At 36.7% G+C, this 13,929-nt stretch overlaps 1 protein-coding gene across 3 annotated transcripts in view; it reads left to right on the plus strand.

The window, feature by feature from the left end:
- Positions 1 to 13,929, plus strand: part of LOC145988574 (uncharacterized) — a 95,378-nt gene that overhangs the window by 55,485 nt on the left and 25,964 nt on the right. Inside the window, exon 4 of one of the 3 annotated variants that reach the window (XM_083123528.1) lies at positions 10,450 to 10,869. The exons of the other annotated variants lie outside the window; for them this stretch is intronic. Coding sequence (XP_082979654.1) covers positions 10,450 to 10,789 — 340 coding nt within the window. The 3' untranslated portion in view covers positions 10,790 to 10,869. Of the gene's footprint in view, positions 1 to 10,449; positions 10,870 to 13,929 lie in introns of those variants that run through there. 3 annotated transcript variants of the gene reach the window in all.

Raw genomic sequence — 13,929 nt, forward strand, 5'->3', positions numbered from 1 at the left:
ATACTATTCTTGCACTGATTAGCACTAAAACCCTCTTTATTATCTTCTTTCTTAAACTTATTCAGTGTTTCATCTTCCACTGATTTCTTTGATTCGAAGTCAACTATAGTTGGTGAGGTGCAACTTTTTCTTTTACTTCCATTTTCCAGTTTATTTAGTAAAATACGAAGACTATTCCCGACTTTCTCAAAATTAGTAACACATTCACTACACAAATCACTAGGAGACAATTCCTTTTTGTTAACTTCCTCCAAAAATGTTTTCAACTCGCCTACTTTAGTTACTAACTTCTCCCTCAATGGAGGCTCATGAACTTCAGCTTTCACAACTAATATATCATTAATTTCTTTCTCGGGATTATTTTTACTATTTTTCACTACATCACTGTAAAGAAACGTTTGATTTACTATCGCCTGTCCGTTATCAGTTCTATTTTCGGTTCTTATTTTATCAGCCACTATCCGAGAAAAATCACGTGACTCTCTCATTACTAGTTTTTTGAACTAGTACGGTTTGCGGTAGAGTTATTAAAACCTTGGCCATTAACCGGTACATTTCTGGTAATTTCATTTCCTTCCCTATTTGCTAAACTATTTCTAGTCTGATCTTCCTGTCTTCTCTCAAAGTATTCATTTCTTCTAGGTGTCGGGGAGAAACGAGCTTGCTGTGGAAATCGCCCTTGGTAAGGAAATGGCGCTGTTCCAACATTAGTAGTTAACACTTCCATTATTTCCCAGTGGAGTTATTCTATTTTGCCCATAAAAATTTCTAGTGTTTCTTTTGACTTCTACATTCCTCACAGCATATCTCCCTTCATTCTGCCTGGCTCCTCTCACTTCACCTCTTCTTTCTTCTGTCATTCTTTGTCCTGAGTTTTTCTGTCCAGCCCACAAAATTTCATGCCTTCTTATAATGTCTGCAGCCGAATTCAAAGTTTTGCATTTTGCTGCCAGCAACATTTCTCTTAGTCTAAAAGGTAACTGATTAGCGACCAAACTAACACACTTGTCTTCTGAAAGTGAAGATTGTAGCAATTTCAACTGTCTCACATTATCCCAGTAGAATTCTTCCATCGCTTTTCCGCGTCCACGTATAAATTTCTGCGTTAATATCTCTGTCAATTTTGTAGATTTCACATCTTCAGATTCAAACTTCCTTAAGAATTTCTTTTTGAAGTGCTCATAATCGCTGTACTTAGACTTAGTTTCTAAGAACCATAACTTTGCTGTCTTAGTTAACACAAAAGGAAGTACATGTAAATACTGATATTCCTTCACTCCCATTAAAGTTAAACTTTCTTCAAGATCTTGCAAGAATTCAGACGGTAGCAAGTCGTCCATTTCACCTGAGAACTTTTTCAACTTTGTTATATCACTATACTTGATAGGGCTTTCCTTTACTTTTTCTTGCTTTCTCTTTTCCTTTCTTCTATTTCTTTGTTCCTTCCTTCGATACGTCTTATTATAGGAATCGGAGTCCTCTGAGCTGGCACTCGTGGAAATATGTATCTTACTCCTAGCACCTTTCTTCAAACTTTCTTCATCACTTTCATCACTACGAGACGACTCGCTTTCTTCGTCACTATCACTTACTCTTTCTTTCTTAATCACCCTTCGTACTGGTAGCTTAACAACACTTCCCTTAGACTTTTCTACACTACGTCTATCTCTACGACCCCTACTTTCACTACTTTCACCGGCAAATTTCAAAACTTTCTCTACACTTTCACCCATCATTTCTTCATTTCCCTCAAAAACTAACCCTTTAAAACGCTTCACTTCTTCCTCAAGAGCATCGATTCTGTTATGTATTTCTCTCTCACTTGTGGCCACGGTGGCTCAGTCGGTAACGCGTCTGACTACCATGCTCAAGGTCCCAGGTTCGATCCCCGGCCGGTTCAAATCCGGGAACTTTTCTAACGATGGAAGCGACCCTGGCGCCCACCCAGCATCGAATAACATGGGTACCTGGGGGAAACCCTGTGGGGTAAAGGCGGTCAGGGGCATGATGCTGATCACATCACCCTCACTCATGACCGGATCAAGAAAGTGTGGGGCGTTACCCCCACACCCCCTATACGCCTTCATGACGTGGTGCTAAGCACAGGGGAACACTTTACTTTTTTACTTTATTTCTCTCTCACTTTCTTCCAATTTCTTTTCAAACACTTCAACACTTTCTTCGTTATTCCTTTTTAACAAAAGTATTCTTCTTAAAATAACTTGAACCTCTTTCTCTATCTCTCTTTGTTGCACTTTCAACAATTCATTTTCACTTCGCAGAGTATCACATTTTAATTCAAGGTCACCTCGATTTATTTTACACTTATTCTTAACATAACTAAATTCTTCCACTTGTATCTCTAATTTTCCTTCTGACTGTGCCACTGCAATTCCCATTTCTTTCTTCATCTCTTCATGCGCCTTGTTACACCATTCACGATGCAACCGCAACTCTTCCCTAACATATTCCACATTAACTATTTTACTTTCTAACACTTGAAAACGCTCGATCATTTCACTCCTATTTTCTTCACTTTGTTTCACCATACATTCCAACTTCTCGTTTGGTTTTTCAATTTTCGCATCCATTTTCTCTGAGTTCACTAACAACCGTCGGAGCATTTCCATCACATTTGCATTAGTCATATCATCCCTTTTCTGATCTTCCGACACTACATCCTCCCCCACGGATTCATTTTTCTCCGCGCCACTGCACTTTGCACATCTAAACACCTTTCCCTTCTCATTCACAAAAGACTCGAACTCAACATCAGTCATACTTTCACATGATTTATGCTTCCAAAGTTTACACTCGCTACATTCTATGCTTCCATCTTCGCTCAGCATCTTGCCACAACACTCTAAAGTAATGTCCCAGTTAACTTCAGGGGCGTCGTCTCTTAATTTAGGGGCAACAGACTTTCTTCTAGCCATTTCTTTTTAATTGAAACACAGCACCACAACACGCAGGACAAAAAACATATCGCTCTCCTGGCTAATCGCTCTCCTGGCTAGTCGATGCACGACGTCACTTTTCCTCCAGCTGTGATCGAGCACAACAAGGTCAACACAGATATAAACAACCAAAACTATTTACCTCCTCTCAAACACTGACAGTTTATCCAACTCACTAGGAAATGTAAGGCTCTTCCCCGATGAATTTAGGAAATTTAAAAGTACATTTTGGATAATTTAGAATTTAGAAATTTAGTGAGATTAAAACTAACTATCCCGGGTTTAAAAGGCACCAATTTCAACCGTTTTCATTTTTCTGATTTCTTACTTTGTTTTCTGATTTTGCTCTTGCTTTGATTGTATTACCTGATTCGGCTTATGAGCTCTGGGTTTATGGCACCAGACCGACCAGTCACTCGCAAGTCTTAAGTTAACTAATTTGTGTACTGTAAAAAGATTAACACAAAAGGAAATAAACCACTAATACCTAATTTTTACCTTGTATTTGAAAATAAACCTTAAATTCCAATATTCACTACAATTTACACTATAAACAGTGGTATCAACTTTTCTTCTTATGCTGTTCTTAATGCCAGAGAATGTGATGTGGGATTATAAAAAGTATTTTCGCGACGCCCGGATAAAGTTTGATCAATCACGGGGAACTCGCAATGCGACGTCCGAAGGCACTACTCCTAACCGAGGAAATCTTTCCGCACCGAGAAAGTTGATGTTACTCCTTTTCTGTTACCAACCGCACTGTTCTCGTCCTTTTAGCATCACTCGCACCATTGCAACTTTAAGACTGTGATTGGTGTTAGCATAATCACACCATGCAATGTTGACCAATAGCATTCAAGCTCTTACCCGCCTAGCGACAGCTTCTATTGCACCACTATGCAAAACCCACTCACTGTAATCCAACACTCTTCCTACGCAATATTCCTGTTCCTTGAAATCACCCTTTCGTCCTACGTGTGCATTATTTTACGTGACCCAAAGTAATCGGTCACAATACCATACCTCAAAATACTTTCGAAGTTTGAGAAATAGATATTTAGCATACATACTGTATTGAAACTATTTTTTAAGGTTCTTAATTGGTAACTTACGGTGTTACATAAATGATCTATGTGAACTTTCCAGTTTAGACACTGGTCTATAAATATTCCAAGAAATTTTGTATTGTTAGTAGCTGTTATAACGGCATGCCCTACTGTGAAATTATTTTGCTTAATAGAAGAGTTTTTGGCTCTAGATACAACAATTTTTTTTATATTAGTTTTTTCGTTGTTCATAGAAAGTTTGTTTGCTGAAAACCAGCTTTGTAGTTCAGAAAGAGGTTCTTCCATTTTTTGAATTAAAGTTACATCTTTAACAGAATCTACTAAAGCCGTAGTATCATCAGTGAAAAGAGTAACTTGGGCAGTTTCAACATTTGCTGGAAGGTCATTTATGAACAACAAAAACAATAGGGGTCCTAGTATTGATCTTTGGGGGATTCCAAAAACCACATCTTTCAATTCGGAGTAATATGTTGTTTGCGTCCCATTTTTGGATAAGCTATTTATTGCAACGCTCTGTTTTCTATTCGATAAATAGGATTCTATTAATTTATTTGATAGACCGCGGATTCCGTAGTATTTTAATTTCTCTAGTAGTATGTGATGATTCACACAGTCAAACCCTTTTGATAAATCACAAAAAATTCCAACAACAGAATACGTTTTGTTTATGGCAGAAAGAATATTATCAGTTACATCAAAAATGGCATTTTTTGTTGTTTTTGATTTCACAAATCCATTTTGTTGCTTTATGAGTATCTTTTTATCTTCTGCATACTTCATTATCCTATTATAAATTAATTTTTCGAAAATTTTTGAAAAAATTGACAATAAGGAAATTGGTCTGTAGTTTTCAATTTTTGTTTTATTTCCTTTCTTATATAAGGGTATTACTTTTGATATTTTTAGACAATCTGGAAGGCTACCATTTTCCATACACTCGTTAATTAATTTAGCCAAAGGCTCTTTAATGTACGTGCAAATCTCTTTGATCACGTTAATCGGCATTGAATCTAGCCCTGTTGACTTTTTGTTTTTCATATTTCGAATTATGTTGGAAATTTCTTCGTCTGTAGTAGGGGTCATATAAAAAGAATACGTGAAAGATCTTTTCACGTTATTTAACTTTTCTTTGTATGCGTCCGTTATGCTGATGTTACGTTGCAGGTTAAGTGTTACATTAACAAAATAATTATTAAAAGTATTAGCTATTTTTTGCAGATTTGTTTCTATTACATTACCTGCTTCTAATATGATATCTTGATTCATGGTCTTTTTTTACCTGTTATATGATTAACTATTTTCCATAGTTCTGCAGTTTTGTTTTCTGAATTATTCAACTTTTTATCAACATCCAACTGTTTGCAGTGTTTTAATGTTTTCTTGTAATTTTTGTTGAACTGTTTGTAATGATCTTTAAGGGTAGGGCTGTTTGCATATTTACTCTGTTTATGCAATAATCGTTTTAATTTGCTAAGATTTTTAATTTCCTTTGTTATCCATAGGCAATTGGTTTTGTTGTGAACTCGTACTTTTTTTATGGGAAAACATTTATTAAAATGGTATCTTACAGTATCAAGAAATTTTTCGAATTTCTCGTTTACGTTTACAGCCATATTGTTTATAAAATCCCATGTTTCTGATTTAAGTGCATTTCTGAATTTTAAAATGTTCTCATCATTGTTTGTAGGTCTAATAACTCTGAATTTTACATGTGGTTTATGATTTCGTTTGTCTTCTATTACATTTACCTTAATAAGCTGTGAATCATCTTCAGAAAAACCTATGCAAGTTTCTACTGAGTATTTATTAACGTTTATATTGGTAAAAATATTGTCTATTGTACTTTTTGTTTTGTTGGTGATTCTAGTTGGAGTTGTAATTGTACGAAACAGACCAAAAGAGTTCATTACATCCAGAAAACTATTTTTTTTTTTGCTGTGTCTTTAGATACAGCAATGTTAAAATCTCCACAAACAACAATATTCTTTTTGGAGCTTTTTGTTACGAGATCTAGTACTAATGTTAACTTGTTTAAGAATACATCCATATTACCACTAGGCATTCTATGTATTGATATTACACATAAGTTGTAAATAGCTATTTCAATTGCGGTGCATTCAAAGTCTTGTTCTACAGACAATTCAACAGCTTGCTTTATTTCAACTACGTTACTTTTAAGTTCATTCTGAGTGAAAATTAAAGACCCGCCTCTTATTATATTTGGCCTACTGTAACTAGATGCAATACATAAATTATCAATATAATTAAACTTTGTTTCATCTTTTACTAACCAGTGTTCAGTATCTGTGATCTGATTGAGGGCCGGTTGCAATGTCTCTACTCGGAAGTCTCACTTAGGATAAGTGGAAGTATGTACTTGGTTGCAACATGTTTTTGGTGGTTCATCCTTCTTAAGATTGATTTGATCGTTTTCCTATTTAGCATCACTTTTCTGCCACTTTTGGATAATTGCGATGATGAGGTTGAGTGAATATATGTTGGAATTGATGGTGGGACACTCGCAAAGAACACCCATGCTCAGACTGAGTTTTGAGCATTACGGTGGTCTTTCTCCAGGGTGACCAACACCAACTGCAGAAAGATATTTGTGTGTGTTCGTGTTTATGGCATGTATATTTGTGCTTTTCTTGGTGTAGATTTTGTAAGTATGAAAATATGTTAAAGAACAAAGTGTTCATCGAAATTAAATGAAACAAGAGAATAGGTAAGACATACATTCTACTGTCATTTTATTTGAATGAAAGTTGTCTTGCTACACAGTATAGATGCTAAGTTTTCAGTCATTGTTACAGACTTTTAGAATGTTTTACTACCTACTCCTGTTACCATAATGCAGAACAATTATTTGCAACAAAAGAATTATGAATCTTGTGGCCAGTTCGTCGAAGCTTCGTTAAAATGTTTTTAGGGAGCTGATAGTTAATGCTTCACTAAAAATTTAGCAGGCTGTCAAACTTTCAATGTTCATTGTTTGCTCAAGCGATTTTATAGGCCTGTTAACTAAGCTGCTCGTCAAGTCAACCTTGCAGCAGGTTTTCGCATATGTAGTTCCAAACGTGCGCGCAAGAACATAGTTCCACTGAGACGGGTTCTATTCCGACACAACTGCATACTTGCAAGAAAACAGTTATTTAATTTGTAATATACAGACAAAATAGTACATCCATTAGCAGGTATGGACTTAATTGGTTGCAATCACTGTGCAGACGAACTTAGAACCGTAGATTCGCCAACTGCAATGTGTAGTGCGTTGAAGAGACACTGAAACTTTAGAGCGAGTCGAGCGAGACTGAATGCGTTGCAGAACGCGTGGAATCGGCGATACCAGTGTTGCACATCCCACTCTTTTAACCCTATGTTTATTGTAGAGCGGCGAGAATGGCTGAATCTACTGTTCAGTGCGTGGTTTTACCCGAATGTTTTTTTGGACTTCGTCCGAAGGGAAATTTTCTTCAAAGACAAGCAAGTTGTTTTGAATGCATAATCCTCCTTGCGGCAACAAGATCAAAGTAAAACAGGGCGTGAGGTGATTTGCCGTCAATGTGCGCACGAATTGTATCACGGGTGTTGAATGATTTGCTGTTTGAGTTTAGCAAGAGGAAACGATTGTTTGTTTTTTGACGACAAAAGAATCTCCGCGGTATTAAAAGATATCGCAGTGAGAAGAAACATGTTTATTATTTGGACGAGACGTCCTTCAACTCGGTGGGTGGGGGAAGGGGGAATAAAACATGGAAGGATACCAGCATGCAAAACCACGCCAGGGCTGAAGAAACCAACGATGAGGGGAAGGGGGAGGCTTATTGTTTCACCCACTGGCTGCAATGAAAGCTTTGTTGAAGGTGCATATTTACTGTTCCGCGCAAAGAAAGGGAAGGGTGATTATCCGCAAGAAATGGACAGACCAAGATTTGAATCCTGGTTTAGTGAAGTGATTCATAAATTGAAACCAGAGTAATAGCGACAGACAATGCACCTGATTGTATATATCACCAATAACAAATCATGCTTTTTTGGTGGTATAACTTGAATTGCGTGTGTCTTACAGGAACGGATGTATTGCGGACGAAGCAACCACGTTTTTCATAAATGTATTTCTTTCTAAACCAAAAAAAAAAAATTGTCATTAAATTCAAGAGGGCCTATCGTTGTTTACTTTTATCTTTGTTCATTTTTATTTTTGCGTGCTCGAAATATACACACACGCTCTCATGTTTCGAAGATATTTCGCATTTATATTAAGTAATGACACATTTATTAAATAATCTATGCGCAGAAAGTACTTTTAAAATTTTATGTTTCAGGAGACAAAGAGAAGCAAAAATACATTCCACTTGACATGCATGCGGGTTTTGATGTGTTGTGCGGTTGGCAATACTGTGGATTTTCTCAGTGTCTGCGATGTAAGCAGCTCGGCGGTTGAGGAAAGACTGGCACGGAAGATTCTGAGCTCAGTTCTCGCGCGGATTGATACATAAAACCTGCTGCAAGGTTGACTTGACGAGCAGCTTAGTGACATGCTAGAGGCGTTTTGCCTGCCTCTCTCTCTCTCTCTCTCTCTCTCTCTCTCTCTCTCTCTCTCTCTCTCTCTCTCTCTCTCTCTCTCTCTCTCCCCCCCCTCTCTCTCCCTCCCTCCCTCCCTCCCTCCCTCCCCCCTCCCCCTCCACAGATTTGTATAGAGGACATAAAAACAAACAACTTTTCTCAGTAATATTTTTCTCAGTCAATTTACTTAAAACTTTGTGACAGTATTTATGGTAGGTAGGACTAGGTATATAAACAAGGATACATGGAGAATATTTACATGAGCTACTTTTCTCTATAATTCTGATCTACAGTCAAGTTTTATCTCGAAATTGTTCTTATTATTTATTTTCTTCAATTTGTTTATTCTTCTATCTGGACTCCCTTCTCAATGGACGGTCTGGATCTGGACTTCCTTCTGGGTTTTCTTCTATTTCAGCTTTTTGACGATTTATGAATTCATATACCCTTTTTCCAGCTTTTTCCCTTAAGCTTTGGGAAATATACTAATCTCCTCCCTTGCGGCTGCGATTGGAACGTGCCAACTCTAACTGGGTAAAACAGAGTGTATACTTGGTGCCAAGCGATTGACACGTGCATCCAAGTAGGTGCTACGATTGAATGGTGCAACCAAAAAGTGCTGTTGGTTATCGATTGGAACGTGCCGCCACTGATGTAAACAAAATTTCTGCTACGGGAATGATAAATCAATCAGACACATGTAATATCTGTTCAAAGACACAAACTTGTATCAGTGTTTTGACTTCTTTCATTTTCATATTAACTTACATATGATCACTGATTTAATTTATCACGTATATACATTAATTTATTTCTTTTATATGTATTCTTTATCTTCTTATAGTAGATTCTTTGTTTTTCATCTTTCCAATTTGCTTTGTTCTTATTTGTAAGGTAATTCACATATATTATGCTAATTCTTAGTCTTGCACGCCTGGTGCTGCCATCTCTATTCCTCTTTGGCAAACTATTTACATTACTTGGTCCTATTGGGTAGGTAAGAAGGTAAATTTCCGTGAAGTTAGGTTCTATTTGATTTGCAGTAACCTGCAAAAATATTGAACAGCTGTCAATAATTCATTTTCTTCCACAGTCCATAGTGAATAGACATGCAGCTGGATGTTTTCACAAACAGTGACATATTTTTTAAAGGTTTCTGGCCTGTGAGTCATTACAGAGCAATTAGTAAGATGCTGCTATCCTTATCTCTTCTTTTTCGTCAAGGATGAAAGGGCATGGGTTCAAATCCCACTATCTCCCTCCACTTTTTAAAGCTAATGGAAAAAATTAAAATTTAACATGAGGCTTGCTTTGATGAATTCTCCTCCTGCACAGTTATTGATAATGCAATACTCATCACCCATCAGAAGTTGAAGGGTATTCAGTTGATTGCAAGAATTTAAAGTAAAACATATTGTTCCCCTTCAATTGTCCATCATAGATTGCGCTAATACAGACATGACCAATTCATATATTATGAGAGGCATGCATATGTATACTTCGTTTTTGATGGAAACGCAAAATTTAAAAAATTATGCTGCTGAATGGTCATATTTCATGTTTTTTAAAGGTGTGAGGTGCATTTTCTTACCATGTTTTGTGGATAAATGCTCATTTCATGTTCATTTTGGATGACATTACCTGTATCTTTCTTTTTGCAAATACATATTTTGACAATAACACACCTTACAATCTTTATTGAATCAAATAAGTATATTTTTGGCACTAAAAATTTCTGCATTCCACTTAACATAAGCTTTAATTTTAATGTGAGACTATGCTTTAAAATATCATTCAGTGTACATTATCAAGTCAGTAATATTAAGAAAATTGCTAGAGAAATTTATTTCACATTCCAGCAATTTTGACAAGAAGGAATTTACAGTAGATCTTGGTGATTTGAGGAGTCTAGAGGGAGACGTAAATGCCTATCCTGGAGCTGTGGAAGTAATTGAACATGAAGTAATGGATTCAAAGGAAAGTATAGTAAATTCTATGCATTTGAAAAAAATCAATGATGATTCAGCATCCAATGCTGACAATGACTTCACGGAGATAAAACACTCGAACAGCAATTTACGAAACAATGAAGATATTAGTTTATTTGAATGTAACAGTTGCCGTAAATCCTTCCCCCAAAAACCTCTCCTGATTAAACATTTAAAAATTCACGAGGATATTGATCCTTTAAAAAATTAACTGTGCAAAAGGAAGGGGAATTTGAGAAATCACAGTGACGAGAGTCTTGTTTCCTCTAATTGCAGGAAGTCTTCTGGAAAGAAAGGTCTATTGATTTCTCACTTACCAATTCATGATGGTAGACAGCCTTTTTTGTGTACTCACTGTAACAAAGCATTCAAACGCAAAAATGAATTAACTGTTCACTTACGCATACATAATAGTATTCAGCCTTTTGTTTGCACTCACTGCAACAAAACATTCACACACAGAGGTAACTTAACTGCTCACTTACGCATACATGATGGTATTCGTCCTTTTGTGTGTACTCACTGCAACAAAGCATTCACATGCAAGGGTGACTTAACTAGTCACTTACGCATACATGATGGTGTTTAGCCTTTCGTGTGCACTCACTGCAACAAGGCATTTACACACAGAAGTAACTTAACTGCTCACTTACGCATACATGATGGTAATCAGCCTTTCGTGTGCACTCACTGCAACAAAACATTCACACACAGAAGTAGCTTAACTGCTCACTTACGGATACATGATGGTATTCAGCCTTTCGTGTGCACTCACTGCAACAAAACATTCACACACAGACGTAGCTTAACTGCTCACTTACTAATACATGACGGTATTCGTCCTTTTGTGTGTACTCACTGCCACAAAGCATTCACATGCAAGGGTGACTTAATTAGTCACTTACACATACATGATGGTGTTCGTCCTTTCGTGTGCATTCACTGCAACAAGGCATTCACACACAGAAGTAGTTTAACTGCTCACTTACGCATACATGATGGTATTCAGCCTTTCGTGTGCACTCACTGCAACAAAGCATTCACATACAGAAGTAACTTAACTGCTCACTTACACCTACATGATGGTATTCATCCTTTTGTGTGCAATCACTGCAACAAAGCATTCACACACAGATGTAGCTTAATTGGCCACTTACGCCTACATGATGGTATTCGACCTTTTGTGTGTACCCACTGCAACAAAGCATTCACACTCAAAGGTGACTTAACTGCTCACTTACACGTACATGATGGTACTCGTATTCGGCCTTTTGTGTGCACTCACTGCAACAAAGGATTCACACACAAAAAAATTTTGACTGCATTTACGAATTCATGATGGTATTCGTCCTTTTGTGTGTACTCACTGCAGCAAAGCATTCACACACAGAAGTAACTTAACTGCTCACTTACGCCTACATGCTGGTATTCGTCCTTTTGTGTGCACTCACTGCAACAAACCATTCGCACAAAAATATAGTTTTACTGAGCATTTACGAGTTCATGATGATGTTCGTCCTTTTCTGTGCACTCACTGCAACAAAGCATTCACACACAAATATAGTTTGACTCGGCATTTACGAATTCATGATGGTATTCGCCTTTCATGTGTACTCACTGCAACAAAGCATTGACACAAAAATGTAATTTAACTTTGGATTTATGAATTCATGATGTTATTCAGCCTTTTTTGTGTTAAAATAACTAATCCTTGTTTCCATATTAAAAACACTAAGTTTATTAAGATTTAAAAATACTTTACATATAACATTTCAACCCTGCATCAGGGTCTTCCTCAGAAGAACTAAACTAAAATTATGAAATATACAAACAGACAGTATATATACACATAGCAGGGTGACTAGCCACACAGAAACATATCATGTGGACAGTCCTTATCTTGGACGATTTCTCTGGAGGATGTTACATGCATATCGCCTCTTGACATTTGACTAATTGTTCTGACTTACAGGTCTGTCTTTGTTTACATAGCCATTCTCTTCCGGACACAACATCAATAGAAGAAGGAAAGAAATTGAAGAAGAAGTATCAGAGGAGAAGGAAGATAAAAAAGAAATAAATGGTATGGAAGAGGCCACAGAGATGATATGCAAAGTACTGAGGAAAGTGTGAATAAGAACTTACAGGAAGGGAGGACGCACTGTTTCAAGTATAGCCAACAAGAAGATGGAAGGAGAGAGAGATGAAGAAGAGGGATTATCTACGATGTGAAAGTGTATACATAAGGGTAGAGTTACCAGACGTCTGGTTTTTCCCGGACATGTCCTACATTTTAGCCTTATATCCAGCATCTGGGAGGAATTTGAAAAATATCATAAATGTCCTACATTTTGAGCATGACATAAGAGTCATTCCATGCCAAACACAGATATGTGCAATTTCCAACCTGACCATCTCCAAATTTCATGAAATTTGGGGAGTTGAAACTATGCATGGAACTTAGTAACTATGAAAATTTTTAGTCTTGTGCGTCTTGTAATTGTTCAATTATTCAAGGTTAAAGTTTGCATAAATAGCCTATTTTCTGCCCGCTTAGCTATACTAAATGTGCTGTAACTCCACCACTATTTTGCCAAGAAAGCTTGGATAACGATATAATTTTGTCACATGACCTTGAATATCTCAAAACATGTCATCACCAAAAATCTTGAAAAAAAATATATTTGGTCCCTCATGCCATACTATAGAGCATGCCAAAAAATCATTCTGGGACTGCAATGGGATCAGAAGATACAAAATAATGTGTGTAACTATGTGACTGATAAAAGCCCCATTACATGAACTATGACGAGTCAAAAGTCCCTTAACACCCTCTACAAAATGTAAAGGAGTTATCCTGGTCATGAAAGAAATAGGTTAGGCATAGGGAGATCTCTAGCTGTGTGTCAAGCTCAGGTCCGGCACATTCTTGACCGCCATATTGAATTCAACGCAAAAATTTCAAAGGAAAGGGTGTGAAGTGATATAAAATCAAGCTAGAACTTCAGAGAAATGAAACGGTGAAGGTTTTTCCAAAGTATCTTTAACCAGCAAAAAATTATTACTGCATGTTTGTAACCATTTTCTCCTTTTCGAGGTGTTAAAAACAAAGTATTAAGATTGCTCGTAACATGTTAGGAACTCGTAGAGATCACGCTGACATTTTGGGAGAGAAGTATACGCACCATTCCATAAGATATTAATCAGCAACATTCACCAAATACTTGAATAGTGGAGAATATTGGGAAAAGTACCTTAAACAATTAGGTGACACTTCCTTTGGAATGAAAAATTCTTCAGTGATGAGGCTAATTTTTATGTTTACGGTAAAGTTAATAAAAATTATATGCA

The sequence above is a fragment of the Lepisma saccharinum genome, chromosome 6 (assembly GCF_977018435.1).
Source record: "Lepisma saccharinum chromosome 6, izLepSacc3.1, whole genome shotgun sequence".
Lineage (NCBI taxonomy): Eukaryota > Metazoa > Arthropoda > Insecta > Zygentoma > Lepismatidae > Lepisma > Lepisma saccharinum.